Source organism: Lampetra planeri, chromosome 31 (genome assembly GCF_965212315.1).
Source record: "Lampetra planeri chromosome 31, kcLamPlan1.2.h2, whole genome shotgun sequence".
Classification (NCBI taxonomy): Eukaryota; Metazoa; Chordata; class Hyperoartia; order Petromyzontiformes; family Petromyzontidae; genus Lampetra; species Lampetra planeri.
The window spans coordinates 12034171-12052564 of record NC_136137.1 but is presented as its reverse complement, the minus strand read 5'-3'; the positions used below and the strand labels follow the sequence as shown (position 1 = coordinate 12052564).

The 18394-nt window shown below is 50.3% G+C and overlaps 1 protein-coding gene across 1 annotated transcript in view; it reads right to left on the bottom strand.

The window, feature by feature from the left end:
• The window catches only part of LOC144729235 (very-long-chain (3R)-3-hydroxyacyl-CoA dehydratase 2-like), a 34844-nt gene extending 20176 nt beyond the window's left edge, over positions 1–14668 (bottom strand). Inside the window, exons 1-4 of the mRNA XM_078609336.1 lie at positions 14089–14668; positions 11245–11362; positions 10606–10624; positions 10194–10282 (exon numbers count right to left, since the gene is read on the bottom strand). Coding sequence (XP_078465462.1) covers positions 10194–10282; positions 10606–10624; positions 11245–11362; positions 14089–14591 — 729 coding nt within the window. The 5' untranslated portion in view covers positions 14592–14668. The remainder of the gene's footprint in view (positions 1–10193; positions 10283–10605; positions 10625–11244; positions 11363–14088) is intronic.
• Positions 14669–18394: the final 3726 nt, after the last annotated feature.

The following is an 18394-nucleotide window of genomic DNA, read 5'->3' as shown; positions in this document are numbered from 1 at the left end:
AGGTGTAGTAGGATCATAGCCGATAAATAGAGAATAGGTTCAGGGGTGGTAGAATAGGCCAGCCTCGTCGACGCATACTGACTCCACAACCAGTCCCAGGTAGCAAGCAATAAATCCTTAATAGCTGACTGGGTCTCCGTGTGATCTCGCTGAGAGGTGGGAACGCGTGTGGTGCTGTGTACACAGCGGCTCGCCACGCGGGAGCATTGCGTAGATCGGTGCACGAGTGGGTGTCGCGTGTGTGCAGGTGTGTGCGCTCGTAGTGTGGGGGAAGGGGTCGGTGCATCCGCAGGTCCCCGCTCCGTCTATCGCCGCAGGGACTCGCGCAGTGTGAGGGCAGCGTCATTCGCCCTCCGACCCCTGACCCCCGTTTAATAGCGCGTGATTCGTGGAGAGACAACGCAGCGTTTGCAGGTGAACGAGAGCGTGCGGCGAGCTATGCCTCTCACACGAGCTCGCGGAGGGACGGACCTGGGAGGGGAGCCGTCAGGCGATGAGCCCAGCGACGGCAGCAGCTGCTCGCAGAGTAGCGAGGGGTCGACGAATGGCAGAGCCCCTGCCATAGGCACGGAGCAGGGAGGGACTTCGGGGACCAGCGGCATCTGCTACGATCATTTCCGATGTTATTTTTCAATTGTTGTTGATTCCTGCGTCGAATGTTCGCCCGGTGCTAGTGTTGCGGCTAACGGGGGTAGTATTGGCATCATTGGCAAGGTTGACGTGTGTATCGCCATCGGGGATATTCGTGCGTCGGGGCCCATATTGATTTCGCTGGCTCGCTCGCGGGTGAGTCAGGATCTGGCAAGGAGGGTCGGGTTTTTACCCATGAGGGATTATTAATGTGACAAGATAGTATATACCCTTCAGAGGGATTACTATTGGCCGGGTATGACATCTGACATCATTAGTGCACTTCGAGCGTGCACTGAGTGTGCCCGGCAGCATTACATTCCACCTTTACATACCATCTCTGTCATGCGCGTCAATGAATTGGTTGCCCTAGATGGGTTGGGCCCGTTCCCTTTGACGCCTCGTGGGAATAAATATCTTCTCATCGGCGTGGAATATTTTTCACGCTGGCCTGTGGTGTGGCCCCTGCCAGATCAATCCGCTTTAACCATCGTTGACGCCTTTGTGAACGGCTATGTGATGGATAAAGGGGCGCCGGAAAAGTTGCTCACCTATCAGGGAAGGAATTTCACTTCGAAGCTGTTGTGTGACGTGTGTACTGCTTTGGTTACACGTAAGATCTCTACGTCTCCATACTACCCTCAGACGGATGGTATGGTTGAGCAGTTGCCATACATAGCAGGCGTGACCAAAAAGATCTCCAAAATTCTAAACAAACATAAGATCCAAGTCCGATTCAGTACAGTGCATAAAATCCGTGATTTGATTCCATCTGTGAAGGATGTCGTTCCTGACTTACAGTATCCTGGAGTCTACAAATTGAGTTGCATTTGTGGTGATTGCTACATTGGAGAAACGAAACGTCATGTTTCTGATCGTGTCCGCGAGCACAAATCAGATCTGAAACACGGCAGAACTGATTCTTCGGCCGTTGCCGATCATTGCTACAACTCGGTGGGCTCTCATGAAATTGTATTTTCCGAGACCAAGGTTATCTGCAAACCTCCTGGCTACCATCAAAGGTTTGTACACGAAGCCATACAAATATACAAACACAGACATAATTTCAACCGTGATGACGGTTACAAACTGAGTAATCATTGGAAAGATGTGATTAACCATGCAAAAAAGATTTAACTACACTTATTTGCCAATCTTATTTGACAGACAACCATTACTGTTTTACCATGTTTAGTGGTCTCCCTGTTACAGGTTGAGTCACAAACCGCACCTCTCCATAACAAAGGCTCAGCCTTTGTTATGCAGTCTATTCTTAGTCTCAAGCCTCACCTTACCATATTAATAATAAGTATGCGGCCCTTGCCCCACCACCTTCTCCAACCATTATATAAACGCAGTGGTAACTCCTGAAATCTCTCATTTACTTGATACAGCTGTCGTGGCTGTGATGGTACCACCTGAAGACGGAAGCTTGTGTTGCCTCCGAAACGTCGTGATTTTTATTTTTATTTTATTTAACTTTTTAATGTTTTTACCTACGTGACTTTACCGAAAAAACCTAAGAATATAAATCGTACCTTGTCCGCAATGTTGTGCCAGACGGTTAATGAGCGGCAGGTTGACTGGGATCTGCAGATACTGCGTCCTCTCGGCCTACCGCATGGCGCCTCACGCTTCGACGGGATATTCACCATTCTTCTTCATGTATGGGAGGGAGAACGTGCTGCCTGTTGATGTTCAATTGGGTTCCCCGGTCGGACCTCCTACGTCGACTCTCTGACCACATCCAAGAGACCCTTCGGCACCTTTCGGAGGCGTGGGAGGCTGCCAGACTGAATACTTCTAAGACCCAGGCTCGGAATGAGCATTGTACGCGGAGATCTAAATCCGACATGCCATGGTCGGTTGGGGATACGACATGGCTCCATTGCCCCCAGGTGTCCATGGGCACCTCTCCCAAACTCCACAAACCATGGCAGGGCCCTGTGACGATTGTCGAGGTTTTGCGTCCTCAGTGTGTCCACGTTCGCCACGGTCGCCGGCGTTGGTTCGTTCACCCGTAGCGAATGAAACTTTTTGTTGCTCCCGTTGGGCCATCGTCATCTCAAAATCCTAGAACCCCGGTGCCTGACGTGGCCAACAGGTCTGCTGCCCCTGTGCAAGGTGATCTTCCAAAGTCTGTTTCTTTGCCGCCCACATCGCCCTTAATTGAGACAGAAGGACTGGAGGTTTCTGTCCCGCTGTGCCCACCTGCGCCGAATCCGGCTGTCCTGCCCTCTCCTGGCCCACCCCTTCCACCGGCCGGTGTCTCTGGGCTTGTTCTGCCACTGGCGGATGGGCCGGCTATGCGGACATGGTCCAGAACGTCGCAGTTTTCTTGAGTAGTCCTGGGTTCTGAATTGTGTGATATTTTAAATTTCCGAGGCGTTGTTGCCATGCATATAGTGTTTGCCATTTTGTTCCTTCTTCTACTTCCAGTTGTTCCATACTTGGTGTTGATGGCGCTATATATTACGTTTTACCCTTCCTTAGCCAGGACGGCAAGATTTTTCATCACGGGGGTGGGTGATGTAATGTGAGCACCATCTCCCGTAATATTGTGGGGCATACATTGGTTATACAGCTACGGCTTATCTACAGTAGAGATTATATCTGGGGTAAAGTTGATGGGGCGGATCCTCCAGGGAAGCCTCGGGAACGTTCCCGAAGGTTCCAAGAGGGGCGTGGCCGGAGGCGGGGCTTAGTCACCGGGGGGTGAATATAAGCCAGGGGTGCTGCAGCGTGCGGGGTCGGTGTGTGAAGATCAAGAGGAGCTCCCCGTCGCTGCTGCCCCGCATCTCCACCTGCCACGTGGCGGCTCGACTTTCAGCCGCTCAGCCGCTCCCAGCACGTCATCAGCCAGCGGCGTGTTGGTGAGCGGGTGAGCGCCACGTGGCGCGGGGCAGCGCAGCCACCCGAGTGGATAACATCCGCAGCGACAAAGAGAGAGCCTGAAGCTGTACCGAAGAATTTATTAAAAAATAACTTGAAGTTCTACTGTGTCGGAGCCACTCATTACATGTGTATCAGTCGATGTGTGTGCGACTCGATGTGTGTACATGTGTTTATATCTCTGTGTGTCAGTCGCTGTGTGTGTGTTAGTCAATGTGTGTGCGTGCTGTGTGTGTGTACACAACTAATATTTTACAATTAGGTTACTTCTATTTTAAATTATCATGTGTGTGTCTGCATCGATATGTGCGCGTGTGTGAGTCGACGTGTCTGTGTGTGTGAGTCCATGAGTGTGTTTTAGTCGATGTGTGGGTGTGTGAGTCCATGTGAATGTGCGTGAGTCGATGTGTGCGTGTTTTGTGTATGCGTAGACAACTAAGATTTTACAACTAAAATAGTACATTTCTTAATTGGTTATGTCTGTCTAAGTACATGTGTGCGTGTGAGTCGATGTGTCTGTTTGTGTGAGTCGATGTGTGTGTGTGTCAGTCGATATGTGTCTGAGAGTCTATGTGTGTGTGCGTGAGTCGATGTGTGTGTGAGGGTCCATGTGTGTTTGTGAGAGTCAATGTTTGTGTGTGTCAGTCTATGTGTGTGTGTGTGCCTCCATGTGAGTGTGTAAGGCCATTTCTTTGTGTGTGTGTGTAGGCGCATGTGTGTGTGTGTTAGAAACAACAAAAAGCCACTACCGGATGGCCACGTGGAATGTTCGAATGCTCACTGCGGATGAGAGGCTGCCACTCCTCTGTCGGGACCTGGAACAGTACCGCCTGGATCTCTGTGGTATTCATGAGGTCCGATTGACCGGCTCTGGCTCCTGCCACCATGAGGGGTGGACAGTCCTCTACTCGGGGCAGGAGAATACCAAACAACAGGGAGTGGCTTTTCTTCTGAACAAAAGAATGAAGGGGGCGTGGGAGCATGGCGGTGAGGTGTGGGAAGCTGTAAGCCCCAGGCTACTTTTCCCATCAACCGGAGGCGAGGAGTGGTGATCGTGGTTACTTATGCCCCCACCGAAGACGAACATCCATGGAGGGATGCAGGCAAGGCCGATTAGTCAGATGCCTTCTATGACCGCCTGTCACAGGTGCAAGCTAAGGTGGCCCCTCGGGATAGAGTCATCTTGTTGTTTGACTTCAATGCCCAAGTTGGTCATGATGCTGGCACTTGGTCTGAAGCGATTGGAAGGCATGGGCCAGATCAGCCCAATAACAACGGCAGGAGGCTGCTAGATTGTTGTGCAGCCCATGGGCTTGTAATTACCAACACACTGTTCCGGCACCGGCACATCCACACAACATCATGGATGCATGTCGGGTCCAAGCAAGAACTCCTGCTGGACGACATAGTGATGGAACAGCAGATGTGGGCCCATGTCCTTGATACCAGGACCTACCAGAGAGCTGATCTTCCCTCTGACCATCGACTTGTCATCTGTAAGATGCGCCTGCCATTCTTCCACTCCGGTGGTGGGTGTAGACCCAGGACCCCATTCAAACCTAAGGTGGCCTGGTCTCAGCTAGGTGATGAAAGTTGCGAGAATTTCATCATCGCTTGCGGCTGGGGTTGGCATCGTCCCCCACCCCTCCAGATGTCGAGGGTAAATGGGCGAGGTTTAGGACTGTGACTCAGGCAGCTGCAATAGCTGCTTTGGGTACGTGGTCCAGACCTCCCCAGAGACCCTGGCTGACAGAGGAGGTGTTCAGGATGACCGAGAAAAAGTCACAGGCCCACTCTAATCGTCTACAGCATCCCATGTCAGAGAATGAGGAGGCTTACCACAGCCTTCGCACGGAGGTTCGGAGAGCCGTAAGATGCTGCAAGGATGGGTGGTGGTCGCAGGTTGCTGAGATGGAGTCTGCCTCAATGGCCCGCGATCACAAATCCCTATTTAACTCCATCAAAAAATTAACCTGCAGCGCCACACCAATTACCATCATTAGGGGAAAAAACGGTGATCTCCGACCACCAGGAACAGGTTTGCAGATTTGCTGAGCATTTCTGTGAAGTCCTGGGGGAGGGGAAATCCCTCGACATGGAAAACATCGTGGGACAAAGTGGGGATGACCCTGCTGAAGCTGCGGTGCCTCAAATATTGGAGGAAGAAGTCGCCCCCTGTGAGTGGCTGGCTGATGTGCCATCTGTTGAGGAAGTACTAAAGGCGATCCAGAGTCTGAGACCAGGAAAAGCACCGGGCAGAGATGATCTCCCAAGCGAAATGCTGACGGGAGGGTGGCGTTTATGCACAGACTGCCCTACATGACATCATAACAACAGTCTGGAACACTGGACGGGTTCTCAAGGATTGGAAGGATGTCCTTGTGGTCCCCCTCTTTAAGAAAGGGGACCGCACAGACTGTGACAACTACAGGGGCATCTCACTCCTCAGTGTGCCGGGAAAGGTCCTGGCAAGGATTATTCTACATCGCCTTGCCAGGCACGCTGAGGAGAGGATTGCGGAGCCCCAATGTGGTTTCAGGAAAGGGTGGTTCTGCACAGATGCCATATTTTCTGTCCATTTGCTACAGCAGAGGTGTAGGGAATTCCAACAAGACCTACATCTCTGCTTTATTGACCTGGTCAAGGCCTATGATACCATCAGTACGCCTGGGCTCTGGGTTGTTCTTCGTGCTTTCAGAGTCCCTGACCCTCTGCTCACAATCATTAAGGACCTTCATGATGGTGAGCGGGCCCGGGTAAAACTACATGGCCGGGGTGCGACAGGGATGTCCTCTGGCTCCCACATTATTTAACATATTTTTCGACCATGTAGTTCGTGAAGCCTTTGATGGTTGTACCAGATAATTTTACATCTGGTACAGATACAATGGGAGGCTGATCGATGCCCGGGTGCGGTCAAGGGATGGCTCCCTATTGGTCAACCACGTTATGTATGCCGATGATTTGGTAATTGCTGGTCATTCAGAGGAGGAGTTGGTGGCGCTGCTGCTGAAACTGGAGCGTGCCACTAAGAGGTGGAGTCTTACCATCAGCCCCACCAAAACTAAGCACCTGCCTGGGTATTTTGTACTATCGTGTACTCCACCCCCACAACTCCCAATCGGTGATGGGGCAGTTGTGGCGAGAGTGGAGAGTTTCCCATACCTGGGCACTGAGCTCATGACCGGCTCCGGTTTGACAGCAGAGGTCTCACTCAGAATCAGTCAAGCGGCATTATCTTTTCATCAGTTGCGCAACGCTGTGTGGAAGCTACCTAGTCTGTCGCTCTGCACGAAGCTTCAGGTCTTCTCGGCGATGGTCATTCCCTCCGTTCTCTACGCTTGCGAAACATGGACCCCCCTCATGGAGCATCTTCGCCAATTAGAAACATTTAGGCTGGCCTGCCGACGATCCATCCTGGGTTTAACCTGGCTGGATTGTGTGAGGAGCTCACAAATCCTTGAAAGATCTGGGCAAAGTCCCATTAGTGAGCTCCTCCGGCAGGCAAGGTTGCGTTGGCTGGGTCATGTAGCCCGCATGCCCAGCCTCCGCATGCCTAAACAGCTTTTGTTCGGCCGGATCGAGGGGGCTAAACAGGCGCGGCACAGGCTAGAGAAGAGATGGAGTGATGAGGTACAGGAGGATGTGGAGCTGAGTGGACTTGCCGATAACTGGTACCAGCGGTGTCAAGATCGGCCTCTGTGGAGGAGGCTCATGAAAGACGTTACTGGGCAGTTGGAGGCAGTTGCCCTCCGACAACAACGGAGGGCGGAGGAGCAACGCTCACAACAATGAGCGGAGCTAGTTGGCACAGTAGGGGTCACAGGTGGTGCATCAGCCAGTCGTCTCAGTCGACCTGTGGCATCTGGATCTGCCCCGTGACCTCCTGCCAGTGGGCGTTCCACACTTCACGTGGCCTCAAGGTGCACATAGCCTGGCACAAGCGTCGTGGTGACGTCACTGCCACTAAGTGGCGAATGGCGGTTGTTGTTGTCCATGTGTGTGTGTAACTCCGTGTATGTGTATCTAAAGTCGATGTCTGTGAGTCTATATGTATGTGTGTGTAAGTCGATGTCTTTGTGTGTGTGGGTCAATGTCTGTAAGTGTGTGTAGGTCGATGTGTGTGTCTGTCTTTTTCGCCCGAGCAACGCCGGGTACTTCCCACTAGTAATTTATATTCTTTGGGTCTTTCGGTAAAGTCACGTAGATAGGTTCAAGGAAATTAACAAAACCTACGTTTCGATCGCAACACAAGCAGTCGCAACACAAGTGGACGACCGCTTGTGCTGCAATCGAAACTTCGTAGTTTGTGTTCATTTCTTTGAACCTATCTACGTGACTTTACTGAAAGACCAAAAGAATATGAATTCCTGCAGTCACGAAAGCTTTAAGTCAAGATTATAATGTATATTTCTCACATTTAACGTTGTTCAAGAGTGGAAAAAGTTGGGGCTGAAACTTATCTCAGCTTTTAACATGGGGGTCAATGGGAAAATGACGATCGTTTCATGAGTTTTCACTTACCGAGCAATTTTCGTGGAATGCATCTCGCTCGTTAAGCGAGACACGCTTGGAAACTGAAATATATCCCAGTACGTCAACCAAAGATGCGTTCCTAAGAAAATATGTTCTGATTCAAAGCCTACTAAAATAACACTTTTCAACATATACTAAGATATTTTCATACTTAAATATGGAGAATAACTAGACAGGGATTAATAACACACTGCATTATAACTTGAAACTGCCATACACGTGGTTGTGAGGTGTTGAGGTTGGGGGCTGACAGGGAGGGTGGGGGAGGGGCAGGAGGAGCGTCTTCCTCCCCCTGTTGGGGAGGGGCAGGAGGAGCGTCTTCCTCCCCCTGTTGGGGAGTACTGTACCTACAGTACGTGCAGTTCAAAGCATGGTGGTACAGTAGTTTGCACTACCCGGCTTGTAAACAACACGTGGTGAAGCTACAAATGGTGGCGGCCAGAATGGCCTGGAACGGTATTAAATGCACGAACGGACAAACGACAAAACGCGCATTTAGTTTTAAAAAATTTCACCCCACCAAAATTGTACAGAAAACCCTCACAATTACGTTTTTGAAAACGCTCGCGAATGCAGAATTCACGAATGCAGAAACCTCGTTCCAATGGGGAAAAATGGGGTGACGTGCCTAGTACGAGCGATAATTTGGAGGGCGGGGGGGGAATGGTAAATGTTTAATAAGAATAAGAATAATAAGTAAATAATACATTATAAAAGAACAATGTGTTTTTATTACGTTTGATCATCATTTGACAACGATGGAGGTGGTGGTGAGGAATTCAGGAGGATGACTCCCTCGGGAGATGCAGGTGTTTGGGGAGCACTCGCCGCATACACTTTATCCAATTGCATTCGCCTTATTTTTAATGGACCTCACAGTCGACTCATTTACACCAATATGTATAAACGAATAGATTAAGTACGTATAAAGTCAAAATGCACAATAGCGAGTATAGAGCGGGATTGCTGCAAGTGCTGAGGACTAAGCGGGCAGCCGATGAGGCGTGCCAAATGTTCGCAGTTTCCAATGTACCATTCTGCGCATACCTCCCCGGTGTCGCGAATAGGGAATCGGTAAACATTTAGTAACTCACGGATATGCGAAACTCGCGAATCGAGAATGCGCGCATAGCGAGGGTTTACTATATAATTGACAAAAAAACTTAATATCTAAACAAACGAGAAATAAAAATGTGTTAATTTATGACGAACATAATGAATCACCATAAATTAAATTAACGTGTATCGAGGTACATCTGTATCTCTCCATCTAAATCAGTTCAAGCCTCTCGTATCTCACGTGACTTCTATGTTGCCACCTCAGAAAGTAAAATAGTTTAGAAAAGTAGGATGAGCAACGGTGATCGCAATATGATGATCGTTAGAAAAACAGACAAACGATTATTGTGGATCTAATATGTGACATATCGTTATATCGCAGCACCCGAGTATGTGTGTTGATGAGACACTGAATGTCGAAACCAGTCCAGAGCGTGCATGTATTTTACTAATTCTGCTGATAATGAGCACTCCCAAAAGTCCATGAGACCAAAAAGTTGGAGAAAAAATATTTTTGTATATGGAGAGAAAAATTTGGGGACATGTATTTCTATTGTATTTTATTGATTGTATTTCGCAGGGCCCATATCCCACAGAGAGGGTACACATGGCAGCTCACAAGCATTGGCTCACTATAGCCTAACTATTCTGATGATGAGACTGTAAAAATTGGCTCAGCGTGTTCATCTATAGAATTAGTCAAGCTAAGATGCACTCCATCAAGGACAATGGGTCATGTAAAACAACACCGTGGAGAGACAAATGGTAGAAAGGCGGCGTTCATATTCTTGGGTCTTTCGGTAAAGTCACATAGATAGGTTCAACGAAAATAACAAAAAATAAACAAAACTACGTTTCAATCGCAAAACAAGCAATCGTCATCAGGAGAAAAAATATCGGGAAAGCTGCTGAGGCAGGATGATTTAAAACATCCTGCCTCAGCAGCTTTCCTGCTATTTTTTCTCCTGATGACGATTGCTTGTGTTGCGATGTGACTTTACCGAAAGACCCAAGAACATGAATTCCTGCAGTCACGAAAGCTTTAAGTTCAAAGGAGGCGTTTATAATTTCGGTACCTCTCTCACACTGTGCACCACGGCCCACAGTAGGAAGATTCGCGAGGACACGTGGAACGCCTTGAGCGTCACACTCGACGGCACGATGCCTGGGGGCAGAGAGCGATAACAACAAGCTGGCAGGCCGATCTGTTCAGGGAGCCTCCGTGTTATTCAGGAACAACTGAACGCACAAACTCGTGCTCTAACCGGCAAGAACACGCTTGGCGGTGGTTAAAGCAGCATAACATTCCCTTTAAAAAAACTCCCGACCTCTGTGAAAGTGTTTCATTGTCAATCTCACCCGAAATTATACAGATGTGGTTCTTGGCGTTGGTTAGCCATGCTAGGTTTTCCTTGTGATTGGTTCAGAAGTGTGCATCGAGTCCCTCGAAACAGAAGAACACGAATTGTCAGTGAGTGCATTACTCACCGAAAAAGGAGTAGAGGACCTGCCAAGGACAGCAAAATTCCAAATTAGAGACGTCTACTGGGACCGCGAGTTGCGCGCTGTGGTGGTGCTGTGCAGCGCCCCCTTGTGCATTCGGGCTGTCACCGCGTGCGTTTCCGCACAACGTCCGACGTTACGCTTCAGTTGCTGAGAAAGCTCCCAGCACGTGGAGCAAAACTCAGAATAATCACGACAAACCCACACGCTGTAAATCCGATAACACGTGGGAGCGCGATGAGAGATTGGTTTGATTAGGGTTGTTAAAATCAATGTTTGCATAACCGTGACCACGTGAAAAAAGTGGTAAAAACCGGGTACCGGTTTCTATCACACACGTAAAATTGTCCAGCATTAAATGTAAACTAATTAACTTTTAACCTGGGTAACAAGGGGAGCTGCCATAGCCGTGTAATGGCTACACGGCTATGGCAAGTTTAATCAGTGCATTCATGGCTAAAAAACCACTGGAATTGGTTACCGGTGCGTGACTTTCAGAACCGGTAGGCAGTTCTCGAAACGGTTATCGGTTTGCGTTCAACATCCCTAGTTCAAACGAAGGATGAGCGCATGGCCGCTGCTCCTGCTGTTGCAGTTGCTGCTGTGAGCGTCGCAGACCGGCACCTCGAGGACAGACGCGGTCTGGAAGAGCTTGAGCGGCTTCTCGACACTGCGGTAGACGCCGCGCACGGTGCCCTGCAGCAGCGCGTGCTTCAGCATCACCCCCGACATCACGATCCATCTACACCACCACGTGCACACAATGCAGCAGGGCTGACGATCAAGACAGATTCTGAACCACCACCATGCACGGCGATCATGACCCATCTACAGCAGTGCGAGCACCGGGCTACGGTGGGCTGTGGTATTTTCAGAAATTCTAGGAAAGACCCTTACTGTTCGTTTAACACGTAGCAGGATTTTCGCGATTAATGTCATCCACAACACATGTATTTTTTTGGGTTAGATCGCGTAAATATATAAATGTGTCGTTACACCCGCCACCACCCGACAGCCAACTAGTAAGGTTTGTCACGTAAACAAAACAGGCCAATTCGTCACGAGTACAGCACACCGATTTGCTGGAGAGCCAAGCCACAACATTTACAATCTGAGTACGACGTTTCGCCAGAAATTACAACTCGCCTGATGAAGCAAGTTGTAATTACTGGCGAAACGTCGTACTGAGATTATAAATGTGGCTTGGCTCTCCAACACACAACCGGTGTGCTGGACTAGTGACGAATTGACACGTTCTGTTTACGTGACAACCAACCCTCACTAGTTGGCTGTGTCTGGTGGTGGCGGGTTTAACGACACATTTATATATTTACGCGATCTAACCCAAAAAAACCCTTACTGTTCATCAGCTAGGATAGACGAACTCGCCATGCCGTTCAGTGGCCGATTCAGCCCCCCCGCCTCTCCCACCTGACCTCTCCATTAGTGACTGCGCAGTCCGGCAGGCAGCGTGCCAGCTCCCCACCCCGGCACGGCACACGGGGGGGGTGGGGGGGGGCCAGCACCACGCCCCACCGCCTTCGTCTCCCCAGTGGCGATGTTTACACACCAAACCAGGTACTCATTTTAGGCTGGGTCGATCTAGGGGAGGCCCAGAACCGGTTCAGATAATCGTCACTGGTGTTGGTCGTGAGCGTGAATTGAACTTGAGTTGCCCGGTTCATAGCACAGTGCGTTAACCATCACGAACACACATTCGCTTTGAATCATCATTTGGAAGTACGGTATTTATTAAGTATTTATATTATTTATTCTCCAGGAATGTGTCTTGTATAGGGTATTATACGTGTTTATTTCAATAATTTTGTTTAAAATTTGTGGCATACAGTACAGTGCTTATTTAAATTGTGTTGCGTCTATTTCGTTGCCGTGTAGCCCGCCCCATTATTTAGGTAAGGCCGAAGTATTGAATATCGCGTTTTTTCCAAGAACGTGACCCACCGCCATATTCAAGGGGCTCCTCCTGTACGTTCCGATTCTTCGACCGGTGGATCTCTCGCAGAATAGCGTGCCACGTGGTATTCAAAGGAAGCCTTCGGTTGGAGGCACCGCAGAACTTCTGTGATCCATTCGTAGATGTTGTGGCCGTGTGTCCGTGTTGTGAGTCTGTGTTGTGGTCGTCTGTCCGTGGTGTGAGTCAGTGTTGGTTCCATGTGTCCGTGGTATGAGTCAGCGTTGGGACTGTGTGTCCGTGGTGTGAGTCAGTGTTGTGGTCGTGTGTCCGTGGTGTGAGTCAGTGTTGTGGTCGTGTGTCCGTGGTGTGAGTCAGTGTTGTGGCCGTGTGTCCGTGGTGTGAGTCAGTGTTGTGGTCGTGTGTCCGTGGTGTGAGTCAGTGTTGTGGCCGTGTGTCCGTGTTGTGAGTCGGTGTTGTGGTCGTGTGTCCGTGGTGTGAGTCAGTGTTGGTTCCATGTGTCCGTGGTATGAGTCAGCGTTGGGACTGTGTGTCCGTGGTGTGAGTCAGTGTTGTGGTCGTGTGTCCGTGGTGTGAGTCAGTGTTGTGGTCGTGTGTCCGTGGTGTGAGTCGGTGTTGTGGTCGTGTGTCCGTGGTGTGAGTCAGTGTTGGTTCCATGTGTCCGTGGTATGAGTCAGCGTTGGGACTGTGTGTCCGTGGTGTGAGTCAGTGTTGTGGTCGTGTGTCCGTGGTGTGAGTCAGTGTTGTGGTCGTGTGTCCGTGGTGTGAGTCAGTGTTGTGGTCGTGTGTCCGTGGTGTGAGTCAGTGTTGTGGTCGTGTGTCCGTGGTTTGAGTCAGTGTTGTGGTCGTGTGTCCGTGGTGTGAGTCAGTGTTGGAGCCGTGTGTCCGTGGTTTGAGTCAGTGCTGTGGGCGTGTGTCCGTGGGTTGAGTCAGTGTTGTGGTCGTGTGTCCGTAGTGTGAGTCAGTGTTGTGGTCGTGTGTCCGTGGTGTGAGTCAGTGTTGTGGTCGTGTGTCCGTGGTTTGAGTCAGTGTTGTGGTCGTGTGTCCGTGGTGTGAGTCAGTGTTGGAGCCGTGTGTCCGTGGTGTGAGTCAGTGTTGGAGCCGTGTGTCCGTGGTGAGTAAGCGTTGGGACTGTGTGTAAGAATGGAGAGGGACCCTGCACCCAATCCCCCCGATGAGATGACCATGCCCGCGGGCACCTGTCCGGCTGTCCCTCCTTCCGCCCTTCCCCCCAGCAGCTCCTCCTCCTCTCGATGGGAGCAGCTGTCTTGAACTCGGCTCCCGTGTCGCTATTTTTGGCCGCGCAATTCGCCCGTCAGCAGGAGCCCAGGCGGTGCGGGCGGGGGGCCCGGACCCCCCCTTCCGCGCAGGGGACCAGGTCCCCGATCCCACCGAGGTCCCGCGGTTAATTTTAACGGGACCCGCCAGGTTCTCCCGCGAAGTTCCACGCACTGAAGGGAGGTTGGGGGAGAGGGGTGCACCGTGCGTACGCCGCAGCGGCTCTGTCGAGAGGGGAGCGCGCCGAGGGGACCCACCCTGCCGTCATGGCCACGTTGTAGAAGATGAGCCACGCGGTCGCCACGCCGGTGCTCCCCGCCGGGGCCACGGGCGCCACCGCGGCCGCGGCCGCCGTTGCCCCCCTCTTGTTGTCGCCATTCGCTAGCGACGCCGCCTCAACGGCAGCGCCCGCCTCGCCCGGAACCATAGCCCCGAGTAGCCGCAGCAGCAGCAGCGAGTCCGGCGAGACGAGGGCACGCGGAGTGCGGGGAGAGGGCAGAGTTAGAGGAGGAAGGGGGGAGGCGAGGAAGGAGAAGATGAGCGGGCAATGGGAGAAAAAGGAGAGGAGGGAGAGAGGTGAGGGAAGGACGACGGGAGGGGAGGAAAGGGGAGATGAAGGGGGAGGGAGGAGAGGACGAGATGAGGGAGGAGGTGGTGACTGCCTCCAGCTGCCCCAGCAGTGTCCTTGACGAGGTCGGTTGCCACCTGTCCCGTAATTGGCATCTGTGTTCGGGTGTCGGGAAAAGATTTGTACCGACATTTGGTGCCGATAAAAACATTTGCAATACGTTTATCTCGGACCATATTTCCTCTACAACAACGGCTGCCCACCACAAGCGCCACCACCCTGCGCTTCACGCATTCCACCTCGCAAGGTTGTCAATGTGCCGTGACCATCAGTGGACGGGTGTAGAGTTCGCGACGTGACGCGATCCCCACGGTGCTGTTCCTGAGCGTTCATTTCGCCACGCCACGTGTACTCCCTGCACGTGAACAGCATTGGCACAGCTTACAGACTTCCATACACACGTGCACACAACGGCGACCCCTCCGCCAATAAGTGATCTCATCACGGTGCTTTTGCGCCACACTTCGGGTGCAACTTCGAAGCAACGTGGAGTGTTGAAGGCTTGCTTATTGGCTCCTTCGCTTTGTTGTTGATGTAAACTCCTCACCATCAAAGCCTCGTTCAACTCAAACTGAGACTGTAGGCAGGTCGGCTTGAATGTGTAAAGCCAGCATCGTGTGCTGGCTGTAAAGGGTCCACGTTTAGGAAGCGTAGACAAAAAGGACAATGATTGTGTATGAGAATCCTCGGCGCTTCGTGTGGAGCAACAGGACAGGTCACACATTATAAGGTCGCGCGCATTACACACAATACCTTGCTGATCATCTCAATGAGCGTAAACCATCACGCGAATTGCGGTCGTCCTCGCAGCAGCGACTTTTGGCTGGCCATCAAAAAAGACGGCCACTGCATCGCGCGCTTTCAGATGCGCTTCTGTGACCGTCTGGAACGCTCTTCCGATATTAGGAAGCCACTCGAGCTATGCACTTTTAAATCTAGATTGGATACTTCTTTCTTTAGAACTGCTTTGTGTTTAGTTTGTTGTCCTTCCCCACACCTCTCAGCACGATTGACTACGTACTTTTTCGAAAGAAGTTCAACGTACATAGATGACAGACATTCGATGCTGCATTATGCAGCCTGGGTTGAGCTAGCAATTAAAAGTTGTACGAATTTGATCATCGCTCGCAGCTGGGGTTGGCATCTTCCTCCATCACAGCTCAATGCCGAGGGGAAGTTGAAGTTCTGCACTGCAGCTAATACGGCTGTGGATGTATATCAGGGAGACCTCCACGAGTCTCCGAATTCTCAGTGAGCAGCAATTACAAAGTCATCAGCACAGCGAGCAGGGTTGACCAGTCGACAACAATCCCTTGGCCACCTGCAGCCAATGGACCTCTCACTGTGTCTGCACCAACATCCGACTGGTACAGCTACAGAATGTTTCTAGATGCCTGCTCAAGACTTCAAATAGTTTAGGAACCAGCCGACATCACGACCACACCAAGGTAGACAGGAAATAGCCCTTCCATTGACTTTACCCAACTCTACCATCATCGTGAAAGTCCTTAACTATTGTGTGCAGACGGTCAGTCCCCAAAACCCAAAGTATGTTTTGGTAGCATTGGCATTGACCAGGCCTGTACAGAAGTGTAGGTCCTGTTAAAAAAAAAAACCCCACAACTGCTAGACCAGACAATATAGTCTTTGCAAGACCACATTGGGGGGTTCGCAAGCCTAGCAAGACGATGTCAAATTATCATTGCCAAGACCTTTCCTAGCAGAGGAAGATTCCCTTCTTCATTCATCATGCATAGTTAGCGAAGGACCGTTGCACCAAACGTGACCTCTTGCGACAGCGTTTGCATAAACTGCTTTTGCTGCCATACACCGGTGACTTTACCGAAAAATACTAAGAGTATGAATCCTGGCAGTCACAAAAGCTTCAAATCTAGAATACACCGGTATCTCGAGAGATGTTTGATCAACGTATCACGGGGACGACCATGGGGGCGGCGCGATTCTTTAGAGCTGTGGTTCTCAGTGTGGTCCGCAAGCTGCTGATATAAATGCAGGTTGATCCGGAAATAATGACAGTTTTCCTTTCGTTTCAAACACTCTATTTTACTTATATTTCATTTAAAATAAAGTTAGATAAATGACCCCGATATAAACTACCCAAACCCTAATATCTAAGTGTCCCAGACACCCCTCTTAAAAAACCTTATGGCTGCTTTTTAAAAAATATGTTTCAGTAATATAAATTATTTTGTATTGCTGCTATTTAAAGAGAAGTTAATGCGTTTTATCATGGGTAGTCCACGGGGCAAACCATTTTTGAGAAACACCGCTTTGGAGGGTCGCAGTCCACTTATAACGCCAGCCACCAACTGAAGTGCGCAATTTTCTGGAGTTTGCAGATGAAGAGTGCCCTTGGTGGTTGTTAAAAAGTGCAGCCCCCCTCCCCCCCTGTTCTTAAAGAGGGGGGGGGGGGACCAGGGCATCCTTCTAATCCTGCAGGAACCCCCCTAAGCTCTCTGGTCCAAGTAGCTGTGCTGTTGTGTAAGGCAGCAGGAGCAGCCTGCACAAACCAGCACTCTTCACAGCACCCCCTCTCCCACGCACACAATCAAAACGAAAAACTTAATAGGACTTTTATTTTTTCACATAACTGAAAGGGTCCACACTTTTAGTCTAAACCATAGCAGTGAAGAATAACCATAGCCTAAACCATAGTGATGAGTAATCCACCTTTTAAATTTCACTTAAGTGATCTTTTTTCTTTCATAAGCAATAGGCAAAATATCCAAAAAGCAGCTGCGGGGCAGCAGTGGCCGGGCCGGATTTTAACGCGGGAACGTCGCCTCGGCACGAGGGCCCACAAGGCCTGCATTGCACGAGCCTCCACTGCCACGGCACTGCATCCTGCATCTCCCTGCCCATTCACATCAGTGAAGCACATTCTTTAAAAAAAAGGTACACCTTTAAATGTGAACGGTTAAATCAACAACCAACGTAAAATGTCACATTGCAAATAACATAAAGCGCTTTTCAGAAAAGCCTGACCCTGTTTGCAAGCCCACCCCCAACCCCCCCTTTATATGATTGGGGCACAGTTTTGAATGGTGCTGCAATGCGTGCAATGAAAGCAACCATTTCCCCATTTAGTTTCTGATTCCCAGAGTCGGTACGAAACCCAGCTGAGTGCAGGTGCATTAGTCATGCCCATACTGGCCAATGAGGCAGTTTCCATTGATTTATAAATTAAGCCAAATGCCATGATTCCTTAGGGTCCCAAACACTGTAAGGTATCTGTAAGAATATTGATCTGGACATGTAAAGATGAATTCAACTCACACTAATCTACTCACCTAACCACCTAGGTCAGTACACACTGCAATGTGCACTCCGGAGGTTCCCGGAGTTGCGATGGGACATAATTCTGGGGATCGATTTGGAACCCGAGACGACACTAAATCTCTTACCGTCTATCACTCCTCTGAGCCTACCGCTCTGTGTCAAAGTGCAACCGCTCGGGCTCCGCTCGTGTCAGAAATGGGAACGGTCTCAGCAGCGGAGCACCATCCGTAAGCCCTCCAAGCAATGCTGCTCCGTGGATTATCGCGAGCGTTCCGATAGCGGCGAGACAAAAGGCGCTGTCGAGTGTGGGAAGGCCACCGCGCAAAGGGAGGAGCCACTCATGCGAGCCGCGCTGCAACGAGCACCACGCTTGCCCCCTTAAACACAACCTGGGATACAAATTTGCGTCGACGCAAGCTGTTCAACACGAACATTGCTTTAGTTTCCACAAGTGCTAGAGTAACGCGTCTCATGGTATTCGTTTTGAGCCTAGTATCATCCAATACAGGTGACAAATTGCATAAATACACACGGTGTTTGCTTGAACAATATTTTTTCAACTTGAAATTAACGATCTCAATGAACAAGACTGCAGTGTTCTCCGTGATCCCTTAAATAAGATGTAACATCCAATG